The 18,070-nt window shown below is 52.5% G+C and overlaps 1 protein-coding gene across 1 annotated transcript; it reads left to right on the top strand.

The window, feature by feature from the left end:
* Positions 1-204: 204 nt before the first annotated feature.
* On the top strand, positions 205-17,643 carry SLC41A1 (solute carrier family 41 member 1; the record flags this gene model as incomplete). The annotated part of the gene is made up of 10 exons (XM_079698170.1): positions 205-579; positions 8,671-8,778; positions 9,910-9,981; positions 10,626-10,770; positions 10,909-11,055; positions 11,670-11,817; positions 12,663-12,742; positions 13,258-13,392; positions 13,701-13,849; positions 17,353-17,643. 10 exons carry the CDS (start codon positions 205-207, stop codon positions 17,536-17,538), a joined length of 1,545 nt encoding a protein of 514 aa, XP_079554296.1. The 3' UTR covers positions 17,539-17,643.
* Positions 17,644-18,070: the final 427 nt, after the last annotated feature.

Genomic DNA, 18,070 nt, shown 5'->3' on the forward strand with positions numbered 1-18,070 from the left:
CAGCTCGTGGCTTCAGTGCTTGATGGGGCTGCCTGTTGGTGGATTAGTTTTTGCAGCGCCTGATAGGAGCGGAGAGCCGTGGGAAGAGGTCCCGCGGCGACCAAGCCTGGGTTCACCCCAAGACTAAGTTCTTTCCCGAGTTAGAAAGGGAGAGAAAGCAAAAAAAGAGAGAAGAGTTCCCCCTTCTCCTCCTCCCTTCCCGTCATGTCCTCTAAGCCGGAGCCGAAGGACGTCCACCAGCTGAATGGGACTGGCCCTCCTGCCTCACCCTGCCCTTCAGATGGCCCCGGGCGAGAGCCCTTGGCCGGGACCTCAGAGTTCCTGGGGCCTGATGGGGCTGGGGTAGAGGTGGTGGTGATTGAGTCTCGGGCCAACGCCAAGGGGGTTCGGGAGGAGGATGCCCTGCTGGAGAACGGGAGCCAGAGCAATGAAAGTGACGACGTCAGCACAGACCATGGCCCCGCACCACCCTCGCCGCTCAAGGAGACCTCCTTTTCCATCGGGCTGCAAGTGCTGTTTCCCTTCCTTCTGGCAGGCTTTGGGACTGTGGCTGCCGGCATGGTGCTGGACGTCGTACAGGTAGGACCTGGGGAGGGCAGCTCTTGACCCTGAGCCCGGAGCCACCTTTTCCTCCCGGGAAACTGTCTCTTGGAGCTTTTCTTCCACCTCCCTGTCAGAAGCAGCTGCTGCTTCCTGGAGTACTTTTCCCTTTGGATCATGTCCTTGGCTTCTTCTTCGTCTAGTTAGTTTCTACAGAAGCCTTGAGGAAGCTCAGTAGTCCCAGGGAGGTGGTCAGGGCAGTATTGCTTAACAGAAGCAGAATCGGTTCCAGAGCTCAGGCTTGGAAGAGGAGAGATGGAGTAGGGTTGTTGCCTGCCGTCCCTCCTGGGCATTTTTGCTGAGCCCAGCTCAGTAGGAGACATTTAGATAGGTCTCCTGTTTATACTTTCTTTTCCCTTTACTTTGGGGTTTCAAGGATACCCACAGGAGAAAGCTCAGTTTCAAGTCTCCCCTTCATCCCCCTGCTGGGCAGGAATTTGTCCAGCTGCCAAGAGGGTCTCAAATTAAGTGGGAAGGTTCTTAAAGGCATTTTGTGTTGCTTGTCTGCTTGTAACCTTGGCAGGATCTTGCTGGGGAATGGGGGCGGGCACATGCTGTCTGATACATGATTTGGGGGGGGCGGTGTTGGTGTGATGAGACATAGAAGTGCTAATTATGTGACATATATGGGGACAAAATATAATCTCTCATGGAATCTCTCAGGAGGACATGGAGTTCAGCATCCCCTCCCCTTTTCCCATCCAACCCTACCAATGATGCATGTGGTAATACAGACAGTCCTGCTGGCAAGTCTCACCATGCCCTTGTCCCAGGAAACAGGGTGTAGGTTCTAGGTGGTTCTTTCAATGGTGTCTACCTGGACCACTTTGACTTGAGTCCTTAGGAGAACACTGCACCTTCGGTTGCTAATGAGGATGGTGTTTATGTCATTCCTGCTCTCTCCCCTAACCTGTTATCTTGGGGATTGTTCCTCATGTCAGGAGCTAGGAAGGCGGGCTTTGGATTCCTCCCCCTGGTAGCTGCTCCTTCTCCTAAGGCAGTGAGTGGAGGTAATGGGAGAAGGAGAAATGAGACCAGGGTAGCAGTTCTCCACCTCTTCCATCCCTTTCCTGTGGCCTTGGTTTTCATTCTAAGAGTTTTCCAGTTCTGGTTTGGTGCCTCCAAAGGGTGTAGAACCAGGATCTGGTGGTGACCTGGAAAGGGGTTGCTTTATTTCCTGGATAGTAAGAACGGTAGTGGGGAACATCTGTTGGCCTCTCCTGTGGGCCCATGAGGTAGGAACCATAACCATCTCCATTGTGTAGATAGGGAACCTGTGGCTCAGAGGGATTAGGTAACTTGTCCCTGGTCACCTGACTCAGAACCTATGCCATTAACCTCTATGGTCTTCACCGTGGCTGTGGTTCACCAACTGGTTAAAGACTCTGGGAGGAGTCTGCTCTCTTTGTCTTTCCCCGAAGAACAAGGTAGACTGGAATCTGGAACAGCTGGAGTTACATTCTAAAATGAGCAAGAACAAAAGTTCTTAGAGGGCCCCTCCCTCCCCGCATCTCACACATTGAAAAGAGTTCTAGAGCTGGAAAAGTCTTCTGACACCTTGCCCACCTCCACCCCTCACCCATGGTCCTGAGACATTGAGAAACCCAGGTAGGGAATCTTTGGAGCCTGACCAGTGTGCCCACAGAGGGCCAACATTTGCCCTCAGTGTGGCACCTAGGCTCGCCCCAAAGCTAAGGTCCAGTTGGTATGGAGGACAATGGCTGGTTTGTCCTTGTCCCCCTTCCCCCGGCCTCCTGCCACAGCTGGTCTGGAGCAGGCCCTACAGATGGCTGCAGTGATATCATGGCAGGGGTGGGAGCAGAAAGATCAGGGACCACAGGGAGATTCTTATTCCATATCTAAGGGGGCGAAAGGGGTGTCTGACAATCTCGGATTCAGGAAAAGCAGGACAATTTCTAAGGATTCACACCGCATTCCCCCTTCACAAGCTAAGGTGACCTTCAGTGGGACAGAATCTGGGGCCCTAAGAGGCTGGGGCCATCAGGAGGAGCTGGCTGTAGAGTGTCCCCAGTGTCTCAGAGCAGCTGAGCAGAAGGCCGTGTTGGTGCAGATGTCTCCTTGGTCCAGGGCCCCCCCACCTTTTTTCCCCACTGCTGCAGAAGCCCCAGTCTCTTCCCCAGGCCCATTTCTCTCTCCTCTTATCTGCCCTCCTCTCCACTCAGCCTGTGGAGCCAGCCTCTGCAGTGAGATAAGGGGCTGGCATACTGGCCAAAAGTAGGAAAAGTTTAAGTGGACTGCAGTCTGCTGCAACTTCCCCACCGTGGCTGGAAGTTCCCATAGCATTTGGGAAGGAAAGCAGGACTGGGCCCAGTGTTGGAATTGAAGGGGGTTGGGCTCTGGGACTCTCCATGCTGCAGATGCCCTGCCCCACCTCCCGGTTTGGTCCTAGGCGGCCGCAGAGCATCTCACTCCCCTCTTCTGTCAGCCTTTTGAGGGATGGGGGTGGCAGGAGGTGGTGTGCCAACCTTCACTGGAATCCCCAGCTGTGTTAAAAACAGGTGAGACTCCCAGCTCCTTATCCTGACTCACTACTCACTTGCTGAGGATCCCAAGGAAAGGAGACACCCCCTCCCCGAAATACCTCCTCCTCTGGCTTTTCTTTCCTGCTGTGTATACGGAAGAGTCTACAAAGATGAAAGTGGATGGCAAGCATGGGCTTAGGGGAGTGGACTGGGAAAGCAGCGTTCCTCTCACGGCTGTCCTGCCCCCGTGGCTGCTGGCATTCCTGGGTAGGACACTCAGGTTCTGCATGTCCACCCCTTTTATCACACTTTATACAGCCCTCTGTACCCAGGTGCTGTCCTGAGGCCCTTCTCCTTGGACGCCTAGAGGATGTCTTCAGGGGGTGGGGGAAAGCCTCAGGTGAAGGTTGGGTTTACTCTAATCTGAGCTGACTCAGTCCTCACCCTGAAAGGTAAACTCCAGCCCAACTTGCCAGGTTCTCCCACAGCCTGGGTCTCAGAGCTGCTAGGGATCTTAGTCTTCTTCATGTCCTTGACTCCAGCTTTTCCAGGCTGTGACTTTCTTCCCTGCTGCTGTCTCCCTGGAGGGGAAGAAGGCTCAGGGCAGAACACTCAAAGGCAGGCAGGGGTCTGTCTTTGAGGCCAGAAGAGGTGAGGGATGGAAGAGGCAAGATGGAAGTATCAGGATGAAGTAGCAGCAGGGCCACTGAGGTGCGAGACTTAGGGTGATTGCTCTGAATTGGGATTATTTCTAAGTGTGAAGGGAACCGTCTCATCCCTGACCCCCAAAATATCAGGGCCCAGTGAGCCCTCACTCCCTTGTATCCACGGACTGAGAAGGAAAGGGAAGAAGAGCTGCATTTCTGAGAAGCAGTGTCGATGTGTTCTGTCCCCACTTCCCGCCAAGTGCTTCCTGAAACGTGCCCTTTTCCATCCCCAGCAGAGCAGGAAGGTGTGGGTGAAGGCTTGGCTGACTGGTTTGACCTCAGGGGCAGGCACTTCCAGCCAGGATGAACAGGATGGGCCTGAATTAGGCCAAAGGAGGAAGAAGAGACACTGTCGGCCCCTGCCCATTCTACCCACTCCTCACCTCAGGGCAGCCTGCTTCCCGGGCTCTCCCAGAGGGGTGTGTGTGTGTGTGTGTGTGTGTGTGTGTGTGTGTGTGTGTGTGTGTGTGTGTGTGTGTGTGTGTGTGTGTGTGTGTGTGTGTGTGTGTGTGTGTGTGTGTGTGTGTGTGTGTGTGTGTGTGTGTGTGTGTGTGTGTACGTTTACATACATGTCAGAGGCTCCCCTGCCTGAGCTGCGTCTTTGAGACGCTTTGGTGAGTGAAGAAAGTATGTGTGTAGGCATTGGCTACTCTGACCCGAGTGCCAGCTCAGGGCGTTGCTGGGTAGGGGCGCAGGGGCTGTGAGGTTCCGGGCTGTATCCTGGCCGGCCGGGAAGACTTCTGCATAGGGCTGTCATTGCAGCCGCTGGTTCTCCTTTCCTGTCTGGCCCGAAACTTAAAGCTGCTAAAACCCTATCCCTTCTAGGTCCTTGTGTAGCTGGAAGGAGAGGGTGCGAGTGAGCTGGGAGATGCAGGGATTTGGGAGTATTTATAGTGGCAGCTGAAGGGGCTTAGCTGAGCTTCATACATTTTTTTTTTCTTAATCGTAAAGACAAACAATATACCTTACAAACAATTCAGAAATATTGCTGGCATGCACTTGGAGTATTTTTTTCCATGCTCCTTCACTCTGCCAATAAGTACGCATATTTTACATATGCCTACCTGGAGATCAAAGCTTTTCACAGAGTCTGCGGCTTGGAAGCTGGGAGGGGCAGGTGTTATGCAGTGAGGAGGGGATACGAGGCTGGGCTCTTGAGCGGAGCTTCCAAACCACCCTTATGGGTCAGCCCCCCTTATGAGGGGCGGAGAGGGGAGCAGAGAGAATTCTTCGTCTCTGGAGCTGCGTGTCCAGTTGAGGTGAGGGAGGAGGAGGCAGAGCTGAGCAAGGCCTTGCCTGCTGGGAGCTGGCGCCCCAGAGCTATGTGCTGGCCTTGTCCAAGAGCAACAGTCCCCGAGTTCCTCCAGCGTAGACGGGGCTCACTGGGGCTGCCTTCTCTTTGGGGGCCCAGGGATGAAAAGGGATTTGCATCCCTCCTGGCTCTTCCTGTGGGTGCCTGAAAGCTCAGCAACTGTGGCTGGGGGACAGGCGGTTTCTTTCCCATCCTTAGTTTCCAGAAAGAGCCTTCCCTAAAAAAGTCCTGCGCCTTCCACCAATGAGGAGCTAGGCCAGGAGCTCAGGTACAGATACGCTCCAGCCCTAGTGAGATGAGCCCTTCCCCTGGGTCCTGGTAAGGACTCCCCCTGCCATCAACACCCCACACACACCCACAGAAAGAACTCTGACAAGAAAAGAGAGGTCCGGGCTTCCCTGGTGGCGCAGTGGTTGAGAGTCCGCCTGCCGATGCAGGGGACACAGGTTTGTGCCCCGGTCCGGGAAGATCCCACATGCCGCAGAGCGGCTGGGCCCGTGAGCCATGGCTGCTGAGCCTGCGCGTCCGGAGCCTGTGCTCCGCAATGGGAGAGGCCACAACAGTGAGAGGCCCACGTACCGCAAAAAAAAAAGAAAAAGAAAAGAGAGGTCCTTGCCTTTATAAGACTCTCCAGCGTCCAGCCTCCCCTGGACTCTAATCCTGGCCTTAGCCCCCTCTGATTTCCGTGCTCCTCTTTTTTTTTTTTTTTAACTGTGGTAACAAACACGTAAAACTTATCATCTCAACCATTTTTAATGTATAGTTCAATGCTGTGAAGTATGTTCACATTGTTGCAAAACAGATCTCCAGAACTTTTTTATCTTGCAAAACTGAAACTCTACACCCATTAAACATTAACTTCCCTTTTCCCCCTCCTCCTAGCCCCTGGTAACCACCATGCTACTTCTATTTCTAGGAATTTGAATACTTTAGATACCTCATATAGGTGGAATCATATAATATTTGTCTTTTTGTGACTGGCTTATTTCACTTAATATAATGTCCTTAAGGTTCATCCATGTTGTTGCATGTAACAGGATTTCCTTCCTTTTAGGGCTGAATAATATTCCCTTGTATGTATAGACCATGTTTTGTTTATTCATTCATCTGTCAGTGGACACTTGGGTTGCTTCTACCTCTTGGCTATTGTGAATAATATTGCTATGAACATGGATGTGCAAATATCTCTTCAAGACCCTGCTTTAAGTTATTTTGGGTATATACCAGACGTGAGATTGCTGGATCATATAGTAGCTCTCTTCTTAATTTTTTAAGGAACCGCCATATTGTTTTCCATAGTGGTTGTACAATTTTACATTCCATCGACAGTGCACAAGTGTTCCAGTTTCTCCACATCCTCACCAACACTTGTTATTTTCTATTTTGTTTTGTTTTTTTAATGGTTGCCATCCTAATGAGTATGAGGTGATATCTCATTGTGGGTTTGATTTGCAGCCTTGCTCATCATTAACTATAGTTGTCAGTGCTGGAATTGCCTTTAGGGACCATCTGATCTGGTCCCTGAAGGGTACCTTCTATAGTCAAGAGCTCAAGGCCCTTATAACTTGTCTGAGGTACCCCTGCTGGTCTCTGTGGGAGCATGTTGGGGACACAGCATGAAGCCTATCCTTGTGGTCTCTTGTGGGAGACCCAAGACTCCCAGTCCAGCGCCTTTGCTCATTAGAGCACTTTGCCTCCTGACCTTGATGCTCTGATCAGCCTACAAACCTCTGTCTGGCCTCCTGACCCCTCCCCACTCCAAACCTGGAGGCTTTCCATTCTTTTTTTTTTTTTTTTTTTTCTTTTTGTGGTACGCGGGCCTCTCACTGTTGTGGCCTCTCCCGCTGCGGAGCACAGGCTCCGGACCCGCAGGCTCAGCGGCCATGGCTCACGGGCCCAGCTGCTCCGCAGCATGTGGGATCTTCCCGGACCGGGGCATGAACCCGTGTGCCCTGCATCAGCAGGCGGACTCTCAACCACTGCGCCACCTGGGAAGCCCCAAGGCTTTCCATTCTTAAAACAGATAAAGGCACAGGGAAGGGAATCCACATTGCCCTCGGGGTAACACAGTCCCAGCCTTTTTTTGCAAGTCTTCAGTTTCAGTTGCAACTAAAGTAGCTTTCAAATAACCAGTCCTGGCTCCTACATTTTTCCTTCTTAGCACTAAGGAGTGCAGTGCTCTCTGAACCTCAGTTTCCTCATTTACAAAGTGGGATAAACATAGCTCCTACCTCACTGGGTCGTTGATAGGATATAATGAGAAAATGCACATAGAGCCTTAGGCTGGCACATGGTGCAGACTTAAAAGATGTTAACTGAAGAAATAGGTAGGAGAGCCAGGCCTGATGGTCTCAGGGCTGGAATCCATGTCTCCTGACTCCCAGTCCAGTGCTCTTCCTTGCAGGGGTACACTTACCTTTCCTAACTGAGAGATTGGGGCAGGTCTGTAGGGTGAGAGAATGCAGAGGAGGAATGAAAAACCTCTTGCAGACCAACACTCTGAGGTTTGGGGGCCACGGTCTTCATACAGAGCCTTTTCTAAAGGAGAGCTGCTGTGGCTGAGGCCCAAAGCCCTTGGAGATAGATAGAAACCAAACAAACTCTGTAATCTCCTCAACCCCAGCCCCATGGAGCCCAGTGCTCAACAGCTGAGACAACACCGCTCAAGGCTGAGGCCACAGAGAAACCAGACTGAAGACAATTTGAAGGGAGATCGCAAAGGAGTTCTGGGGTGTAAGCCAGCCCGGGGTGACTCAGCTGTGTGGGTCCCTGCCATCTTCTCCCCCAGCTCCACAAAGCAGGCAGAAGAAGCAGAGACGGGCTAGGGCCTCCTGACTGGAAGGGACCCTCTACGTCTCCCCTGTTCTGGGTGGCAGGAGGGGGGGCTTTGTTGTTTGGAGTACCATGGACTTGGTTTGCTTCCAGAGTTCCTGGGGGAAAGGCGTCTGACGTGCTCACTCCCTGCTGATTCCATTTCCTCCTCAAGCCCCTGCTCCCAGACTATCCAGTTGTAACCGAACAAGGGCTCGTGTGCCCACAGCACAGAAAGCCAAACTCTGACAGCAGGTTTGCAGCAAAGTAAGGGCTTACTGCAGGGCACCAAGCAAGGGAGTGGGAGAAAAGCCTCAGATCCACTCCCACTTGGTCTCTGAGTGAGGGGGATTTAAAGGGGAAGAACAAAGAAGCTGGGGTTAATCATCATCTTGTGACATTTCTTAATTGTACTTTTGGGACTCAGGATGCCTACCTTTTAAGAGTCTATGGTCTGGTGGTCCATGACCCAAGGGTCTGTTAGCTCATTTTGACCTAGAGAAACAGCCTGAGTCTGTACGTTAATGATGTTATGATTGACCTCAGCAATCTTAGTCATCTGACTCTGGCTGATGGGTGTTCAGTTAGCACAGGATTGAGGTCAGAAGGGACAAGAAAGGGATTAACGTTTTGGGTCAAGCCATTAATCATAACCTTGGAACAGGAACTCACTTTTAGGGGGACTCAGTTTCACATTCAACCTCGATGCCAGCCCTTTGGGGCCCTGAAATGCCTGGGTTCTGTTTTCACCTTGCAGCACTGGGAAGTCTTCCAGAAAGTGACAGAGGTCTTCATCCTGGTGCCTGCACTGCTGGGGCTTAAGGGGAACCTGGAAATGACCCTGGCATCAAGGCTTTCCACCGCAGTGAGTGTCCTGGCTGGGAGGAATGGGGCACACGGCGGACTCGGGGGCAGCACAGAGCCTGACTAGGAGATCACCACGGGCCTTTCTCAACCGTCCAGGTCTGCAGTGTGGGTCTGGGGTGGAAAGGAGTAGGGAGACCCCAGGCTGGTTGTCCTGCTCCTGGGCAGGAGCTCCCTGCCCAGAGTGGTTCCCAGGCTCGGTTTCTGGGTGTCCCAGCCCTCCTTGGACTCTTGCCCCACCCCCTGCTTCACAACCCGCCTCGTGACTGTTTGTGCAGCTTTGACAGGCGAGCATCATGCTGGTCCCTCCACCTGCACAGAGGGGGGCCTCCTCTGATCTCCAGCCCTACTCTGCAGCTGGGCAGGAGCAGAGCCAGGCCTTCCCAGCCCCCCTCCAATCCCATTCCCTTTCCCCCATGGCAGGCTGCTCTTCTGTAAGGGAATAGATGAAGAGGGGCTGCCCATCACTCCCACCTCCCCAAACTCTTAGATCGGATCGGCCGTCATGGTGCGGAGACTGAACCAGATACAGGCCCCATGGGGTGGGAGGCCGGAAGCAGTAAAACTCAGGAGGCCAGGGGAGCCGAGTGACAGGGGTGTCCCTGCATGGCCATGAGCCTGGAGAAGGCGGCAGAGAGAAGTGGCAGCCAGCCTAGCCCTCCCCAACTTGCCCTCCTGGCCTATTCCCATGCCGCCTCACTCCTTCCCAAACACTCCCGTGGCCTCCGTCCTGCACCAGCAGCTGACCTTTCTCCCCTAAGATGGCAAGCTGGCTTCAGAGCCAGGGAAGGATCAGGTCATTTTAACCCATGTGGGAATGAGCTGCCCAGGTGAGCAGGGCAGAGCATGGAATCGGCCTCTGCTCAGTGGCTGTCCCGAGAGGAGGGGAGAAGAGGAGGCTGCCTTGGGAGCCCCCTTCCCAACCCCAGCCAGAGGCAGGAGCTCAAGGCTCTTTTGCTCCTTCCCTCTCACCCCAGCCCCTCGACCCTGCTTCACTTTCCCTGGGGGTCATGTCCTGGTCCCAGAGTCTTAGGTCACGTGCACTGCCTGCTGATCCAGGCAAGGTCCTAATGGATGGAGCTGCAGGCCTTTTCCAGCCTGGAGCTCCAGACCCTTGTCCTCCCTCTCCCAGGCCAACGTCGGGCACATGGACACACCCAAGGAGCTCTGGCGGATGATCACTGGGAATATGGCCCTCATCCAGGTAAGAGAGCAGGGACCAGAGACGGTGGGGCTAAGCTTCCTCCCTGGTCAGGAATTTGAAAGGCTTAAGTCAGCCCCTGCTGGCTCCTGAGTAAAGCTCCAGCATCCTGCTGAGCTGGCTTCTCCCAAAGGGACTCCAGGAGGTAACCAGGTTTCCCAGAAAACCAGCCAGGATGGGGGGGACCCCAGTATCTCCACTGGCAGTTCTTGGCTTCCAGTGGTGCAGAGGACTTGTGTCCCCACAGATCAGACTCAGGAGGAGACTCAGGAGTGCTGACGGTCCTTGACTGCTGTTGTCCCATCTCCCCATGAGGCCACACAGGTTCCGAACTGGGAGTCTTCCCCGTTGAGTCCCAGGCCTTGTGTCTGGACTGAAGTCTCAGGCTCTTTTGAACCTCCCCCAATCCCCAGAGGAACACTCCTTCAGCCAGTAACATGTCCTGGGTTCCTGCAGGGTGCACTACCCAGTACTGGTGTCTGGTGTGAAACTAAATAAATAAAGACATCATTCCAGCCTGGGAGGACTGGACAGGCCAGCCCCGCCTGCCTCCTGGGGCTGCTGAGGGCAAGAAGAGGTCTGGCTAAGTGCTCAGTGACCTCAGCTAAGACGCGCTCCGCTCTCTGAGTTACCACTCCCCTCCTCAGGTGCAGGCCACGGTGGTGGGCTTCCTGGCGTCCCTCGCAGCCGTCATCTTTGGCTGGATCCCTGACGGCCACTTCAGTATCCCACATGCCTTCCTGCTCTGTGCCAGCAGCGTGGCCACGGCCTTCATTGCCTCCCTGGTACTGGGTAAGGAAGGGAAGGGAGGGGCAGGGGCGTAGGAAGGGCTGCCCCAGAGGTGTCAACTAAACCTCCAATCTCTCTTTTTGTTGGTTGACACCCCATTATCTCTTCTTACCCTGCCTGGCGCCTCTCCTTCCTCCCCAGGCATGATCATGATTGGAGTCATCATTGGCTCTCGCAAGATTGGAATCAACCCAGACAATGTGGCCACGCCCATTGCTGCCAGCCTGGGAGACCTCATCACCTTGGCACTGCTCTCAGGCATCAGCTGGGGACTCTACCTGGAGCAGGGTGAGGCTGAGGCAATCAAGGGTGTGACCAGGGTGGACTCCTGGGTGGGATTGGGAGAGACGGTAGTGGGCTTGCACATGTGTAAGGATTTCTTCTATGTTCGTAACTATTTGGTTGGAGCACAGTTTGTAATAACTCCCTGCCTTAGAGAGATGAGGCTAAGCACTTATCTCAAATTCATGCAGGCAGCAGGAGCAGGGGTGAAAGTATTTGAGAAATATGCTTGGTGCTGTATATTCTTACTTATCTTGGAGGGGTAATGGGGAAAGGGCAAAGGAAAGGAACTAAAGGCTGGAATCTGCTTGCAAAATGAAGAAGAGGAGGGGAGATAGGGATTTCTGGGGAATCAAAGCAAGAAACCTAGGATCTGGTCTGTGCCCCTAATAAGTCCAACGTCTGAGGAGGTTTCACCTTGGTTTCCTTATCTACAAATGGAAAAGGCTGGCCCCATCTACCTCCCGGGTTTACAGTGAGCATCAAATGAGGTAATACATTTACTGGCATTTAGCGTGGTGTTACTGTTGATCTGTTGGGGCATTTGCAGGCTGGGCCAAGGGGAGGCTGGGAGCAGGGAGCCGCAGTGCTCACCTCCCTCCCATCTCTGCCTCTCTCAGATGTCTGGCAGTATATCTACCCCCTGGTGTGTGCCTTCTTCGTGGCCCTGCTGCCTGTCTGGGTGGTGCTGGCTCGACAGAGCCCAGTCACCAGGGAGGTGTTGTACTCAGGCTGGGAGCCTGTCATCATTGCCATGGCCATCAGCAGGTAGGCTCGGGCCCTTGATGCCCACCCTCACCCTCCCCCTCCCTTCCACAGACTCACTTTTAAGCCCCGGAAAGAGGAAGTGTGGCACAGACCCTAGAAATGCCTTCAACAGTGGATCAGTCACGTGTCCTTCTGGTGCACGTGACAGAAGCCATCTGAAATGGGTTTCATTAGAAAGCAGAACACACTGGCTTAGAGAACTAAAGAGGCACAGCTGGATTCAGGGACATAAATGAGATCATTAGGGCCCCAGTATGCTCCATGTCTCAGCTCTGCTTTTCTCTGTGTTGGCCTGCAGCTTCAGGTTTGCACTTCCTTACGCTTACTAATTCCAGCAGGGATTCTTTCTCTCAACAGTTCTGCAGAATCCCATTATAGAATGTCATTGCCTGTCATCCAGTCATGTGGCTATCCCTGAACCAATCACTGTGGCCTTAGGGATGTGCTGCTCTGATTGGATGGGCCTGGGGCCTTGCCATCATTGGAGCAGTGTCACTCGAACCACAGTGACTGAGTTTGAGAGAGGTGGTTCCCTGAGGAAAAGCCCAGCACTGTTACCAGAAGGAGAAATCACACTGAGCAGGCAGAACAGCAGGCGGCTCCTCTAGCCAACTTGGGAGGTGGGTAAAGGAGACAGCTGCCTGCCCCAGCTTGCTCGGGGTGCTGCGCCAGTGTGTATGTCAGGAGCATCAGCTGGTCTGGCAAGGGGAGGCGAGGACTGGAAGGACAAGGGACTCCTGGGAGCCACCTTGCTGCCCACGTCCAGATGGACCTGTACCTCTCATCCCAGGGACCGGAACAGAAGCCTTCAGTGGTCTTTGTGTCCTGTCTTTGTGTCTGTGTAGTGTGGGAGGCCTCATCTTGGACAAGACTGTCTCAGACCCCAACTTTGCAGGGATGGCTGTCTTCACACCTGTGATTAATGGTGAGGTCTTGGCATTAGCTGCCTAGGGGAAACAAGAGGGCGGGATCAGAGGATTTGGGGGGCTTTGTGTCAGTCAGGGTTCCAGCAGGCAAGAGAGTCCAGCTCAGATAGTTCACGACTTGAACTGCTACTTGAAACTGGTTACTGGAACCAGCGCATGAGCATTGGATGCCTGGGTCAACGCAGAGCTTTGGAGAGGGGCTGAGCCAGGCAGGGCCTTGTCCCCTCGGCTGTGTCTGACCGCAGGTGCACACTCTGCATTGATGGAGAAGGCAGGCTCCCTGAGTCTGCAGATCCACCTGTGTCCCTTCCTGCACTCTCAGCCGTGTTAGTAGTACGTAGGACTGCCACATCTCCATAGCATGGAGGATGGGAGGAGCCTGGAAGACTCCCTGGAAGGAAGGGTGTCTTTTGTCTTCCTTCTTAGTGTCTCACTCTTTTCCTGGGGTCTGGTGAATGGATCATGCCCTCCCCACTCCCCACCCCCACGTCTCAGGTCTTATGTGTCTCCGCAGGTGTTGGGGGCAATCTGGTGGCTGTGCAGGCCAGCCGCATCTCCACCTTCCTCCACATGAACGGGATGCCAGGGGAGAACACTGGGCAAGCCCCTCGCCGCTGCCCCAGCCCTTGTACCACCTTCTTCAGTCCCGGTAATTCCAGAGTCCCCACCTCCTAGGTTCACTCCATCACTTCAGAAACAGCTGGGGCCTGCATATGTAGGTTCTCCTTCTCTGTTGGGCTGTATGTACCAGCTGTTCTGGAGGGCAGAGCCCAGGCAGGAAGGCTGTCCTTTCCTGGGACACCCTGGGGGCTGGGGACCATGGGATGGAGACACAGAGATAGTCAGCTGTCTGCTGCCCTGGAGTGTAGCGTGGTACCTCCTGACTTTGAAAGGCCTCTTGGAGCCAGTTCTCCTCCTCCCCTACTCTTCCTCACACCGTCTCACCCCTGGTTCCAGATGTGAATTCTCGCTCGGCCCGGGTCCTCTTTCTCCTCGTGGTCCCAGGACACCTGGTGTTCCTCTACACCATCAGCTGTTTGCAGGGCGGGCACACCACTCTCACACTCATCTTCATCATCTTCTACATGACAGCTGCACTGCTCCAGGTACGGACTGGCAGGGGCACGGGGGCGGGGGCCAGGGCTGCCCTGCAGGGATGGGAGGGGAGGTCCAGGCTTGGCCCAGAAAGAGTCTTCCAACTCTTTCTCTGTGACTGTGTGGCCAGTAAACCCTGGACAGGGGCTCAGGAGAACAGACTGTAGTTCCCGCAAAGTCACTAACATGCTGTGTGACTTTGGCTCAGTCATTTTACTTCTCTGAGGCTCAGTGATACATTTGTAAATTGAGAGGAGTGGACCAGAGGTGGTGGACTTCAGGCAGGTGCCACCCCCACTAGCCTGGCCACACAGCTCCATGTGGTCCTGTTCACATGCTGGGGTTCCTTGGGAGATTTCATTTGAATAAAGGGTTTCACAGCTTGAAAACGTGTCAAAACCACTGCACTAGATAATCTGTTGGATCCCATCCAGGCTTGCCATTCTGTAATACTAGGATGCTTTCTCCTGGCTTTTTATTACCTTTTTTTCAACTTTTTGTTTTGAAATAGTTATATATTCTCAAGAAATTGCCCCCAAAAATGTAGAGAGATCCCATGTACCGATCACCCAGTTCCCTGCAGTGGTAACATCTTGCATAATTATAGCACATCAAGACCAGGAAATCAGTGTTGGTACAATGCACAAAGCTATTCACATTGCACCAGTTTTAACATGCACTCGTGTGTGTGTGTGTGTGTGTGTGTGTGTGTGTGTGTGTGTGTGTGGTTCTCTGCAATTCTATCACATGTACATTCATGCAACCACCACCACAGTCAAGATACAGAACAGTTCCATCACCACAAGCCTCCCTTATGCAACCCCTTTATAGCCAAACTCACCCTTAGAATCACATTTTCAATTTCTACAGATTTGCTTTTTGAATAGGTAATAACAGTCACATAGTTCAAAAAATTTGTAAGGTTCATAGTGAAACCTCAGTGAAAAGTCTTTTCTCCCCTTTTTCCATCCATCCAGTTCTACTCCTCACAAGCCATTGGTGTTATCTGTTTCTTTTTTTTTTTTTGAAGTGTAGTTGATTTACAGTGTTGTGTTAGTTTCTGGTGTACAGCAAAGTGACTCAGTTTTATATATATATATATATAAGAATATAAATATATATAAGAATATATATATATATATATAAAAGAATATATATATTCTTTTCCATTATGGTTTATTACAAGATACTGAATATAGTTCCCTACGCTATACAATAGGACCTTGTTTATCTATATCTGTTTCTTATGTATCCTTCAAGTTTATTCTATATTTATGCAAGCAAACGTACATATTTTTCTTATTTTTCTCCTTTTTTTAAACACACATGTAGCACACTATACATGCTGTCCACACCCTGCTTTTTTCACTTAACAATTTATCTTAGCGATCATTCCACACCCGTATGTGATGAGCAGAACACCCTGACTTTTATGGCTGCGTTCTCTCCTGTTGTATAGACGTGCCAGAGTTTCATTTAACCAGTCCCCTATTGGTAAGCCCTTATCCGTAGCTCCAACCCCTCATCCCCAACTTTAGAAATGTTGTGTGTTAGGACATCTTAGCAAGGGCTGGGCCAACCACATGCAGTTTCCCCGCGGCAGTTACCCACGTTGCCACGTTCCATTGTGAGTTGGGGTGAAGCACACTCGGTGGGAAAAGGGAAGGTGTGTGTGCCGAGGATCTGTAGCTGGAGGGTAGCCCTTGGCCACGTCGGGAAGGATGAGCCCGGCTTCATTCCCCATTGTGAACACGCTGGGGGACACTCTCCCCTCTGCTGTCTTCTCTAGCCTGTGCAGGGCCGGAGCATGGCTCTTGATCCCCTCTAAAGGTTCTTCCTGATCCCCTCCCAGCCATGTGTCCCAGGGCCTGCTCGGGAGGCTGGAATGTGGGGACAGCTGCTGCCATTCCCTTCGTGGGACACGTCCCGAAGCCCTTCTGGCCACGCTCTTTATTTGGGATGCTTCTGCAGCTGCTGGCAAGGGTGTGAAGTTATGGGGGGCTGGCCCTCACCCAGGGCTGGGGCCAGGGCCACAGGAGTGCAAAGCAGCTGTGTGTGGGGCAAGGTGGAACGTGAAGGTGCTGGAACTGTAACCTCTGGCTTCCTTGGAGAGAAGACAGGAGAGCAACCAAGTTTGCCTAAAAATAGGTATCACTTCTGGCTTCTGGATCCCCCAGTGGCCCTGGTTCCGGCATCTGAGCCCCTCAGGGCAGAATTTGCATACCACAGTATTTACAAAGTACAGTCAGGAGTAAAACCTCCCAAATGACTGTGTTGGAGCTTTACCGTTAGAAACCGTTTCATTCTCACACAGATGCAGTCATTTGGGGATCCCCAAATGTCAGGAATCGTGCAGACTATATAAAAGATGCAGGCCAGCCCACTCCACCAGAATATTTTAGACCGGGTTCATCACCAACGTAAAAGTGCGTGTGAATCTTGTTAAAATGCAGATTCTGATTTAGGAGATCCAGCCTGAGGCCTGAGATTCTGCATTTTTCAGAAGTTCCCAGCTGTTGTTGATACTACTGGTCCTGGGCCCACAAGCAAGGTTCTAATCTAGATCATTCTTAATTTTCTGTAGTAATGGAAGAAAAGCAAGGGCACAGATAAATCAAAGCAGCAGATAGGGGCTTCCCTGGTGGCGCAGTGGTTGAGAGTCCGCCTGCCGATGCAGGGAACACGGGTTCGTGCCCCGGTCCGGGAAGAGATCCCACATGCCGCGGAGCGGCTGGGCCTGTGAGCCATGGCCGCTGAGCCTGCGCGTCCGGAGCCTGTGCTCCGCAACGGGAGAGGCCACAACAGTGAGAGGCCCGCGTACCGCAAAAAAAAAAAAAAAAAAAAAAAAAAAAAAAAGCAGATAATCCAAAACGTCTTTTGAATTGGTACGCACTGTCTGCTTTGTATTTAGCCGACTTATTCTTAATTCTGTTTTGCTAGGACTAATGTTAAAATAAACTTGCATTCTCTGAGCCCACAACAGCAGAATGGGAAGGGTCAGGAGGAAGGCAGCTTGGGATAATCAACTGTTACTCAGACAGCTGTGCCGGCAGCAGCCTCAAACGCCGTCCTTATTCCACTCTGCTCTGAGGACAAATCCCTCCAACCCCCAGCCCCCTACCGGGCTCCCAAAGAGGCCAACGTGCCAAGAATTGGAGTGACCTGAGGATAGGATGACCCAGAATTAGAGGCAAGAGGGCTGAATTCCTGCAACCAGTAGGATGTCGATTAGGAAGCCTCTTGTTTGGTAAATTTGGGTGCTGATGTGGGAAACTCCAGGGAGTAGGGGCATCTTCCTTCCCAAAGAACTCGAATTACCCCTGTCATCTGTTCAAGGTGGTCACTGTGGGGTGAAGGAACATAGAGGGGTTGCTGGGGCGGAGAGACGAGCGGTCCCAGCTTAAGGACTGTGGATAGCCAAGCCTTGTGATGCAATGAATGGGTTGATCGCGTGGCCTCTGTCTCCCCCTGGAGAGTGGGGATGGCTGCAGGCTGGGCCCTTCTGTTTCTCCAGGTGCTGATTCTCCTGTACATCGCAGACTGGATGGTGCACTGGATGTGGGGCCGGGGCCTGGACCCAGACAACTTCTCCATCCCGTACTTGACAGCCCTGGGGGACCTGCTTGGCACTGGGCTCCTAGCACTCAGCTTCCATGTCCTCTGGCTCATTGGGGACCGAGACACAGATGTCGGGGACTAAGCCTGGTCACTCAGCCTTCTCTCCACCTCTCTGCACTTTCTGTGTGAAATTTTTTTTTGGTTTCTCTTCCCCCACCCCACCCCACTTGACACTCCCACCTCTTTCTAGGACTTCACTTTGATACCGAATTCTCATTATTTTCAATGGGAATTTTTATACATTGAGCCAAGTTTGTAGAGCAAGAATTCAGGCAGGACAGATGGACTGAGATGAATAGTACAAGTAGATTTTTGAGACAATCACCAAGTGCAATTTCATGGTGGGTGCCTCCAGGTGCAGTGGATTGGAGCAGGGGTTTCCATCTGGGATCTGGGGACATTTGGTTTAGCTTTAGCAAACTCAGCCTCTGTGAGTGGGCTCTGGTTTTGGGGGTTTGTCTTTGTTTTCTTTTTTTCTTTTCGGTTGAACAGAGGGATAAATGTCACTCTCCCTTCCCCTCCCACACACACATACTTTTTCTAGAAATGGACCAACTTCAAAGCACTAAGCAGGAGACAGCTGCTCCTGGCCCCAAATAATCCTAGCCCTATTC

This window comes from Hyperoodon ampullatus (assembly GCF_949752795.1).
Source record: "Hyperoodon ampullatus genome assembly, chromosome: 2".
NCBI classification, from domain to species: Eukaryota; Metazoa; Chordata; class Mammalia; order Artiodactyla; family Ziphiidae; genus Hyperoodon; species Hyperoodon ampullatus.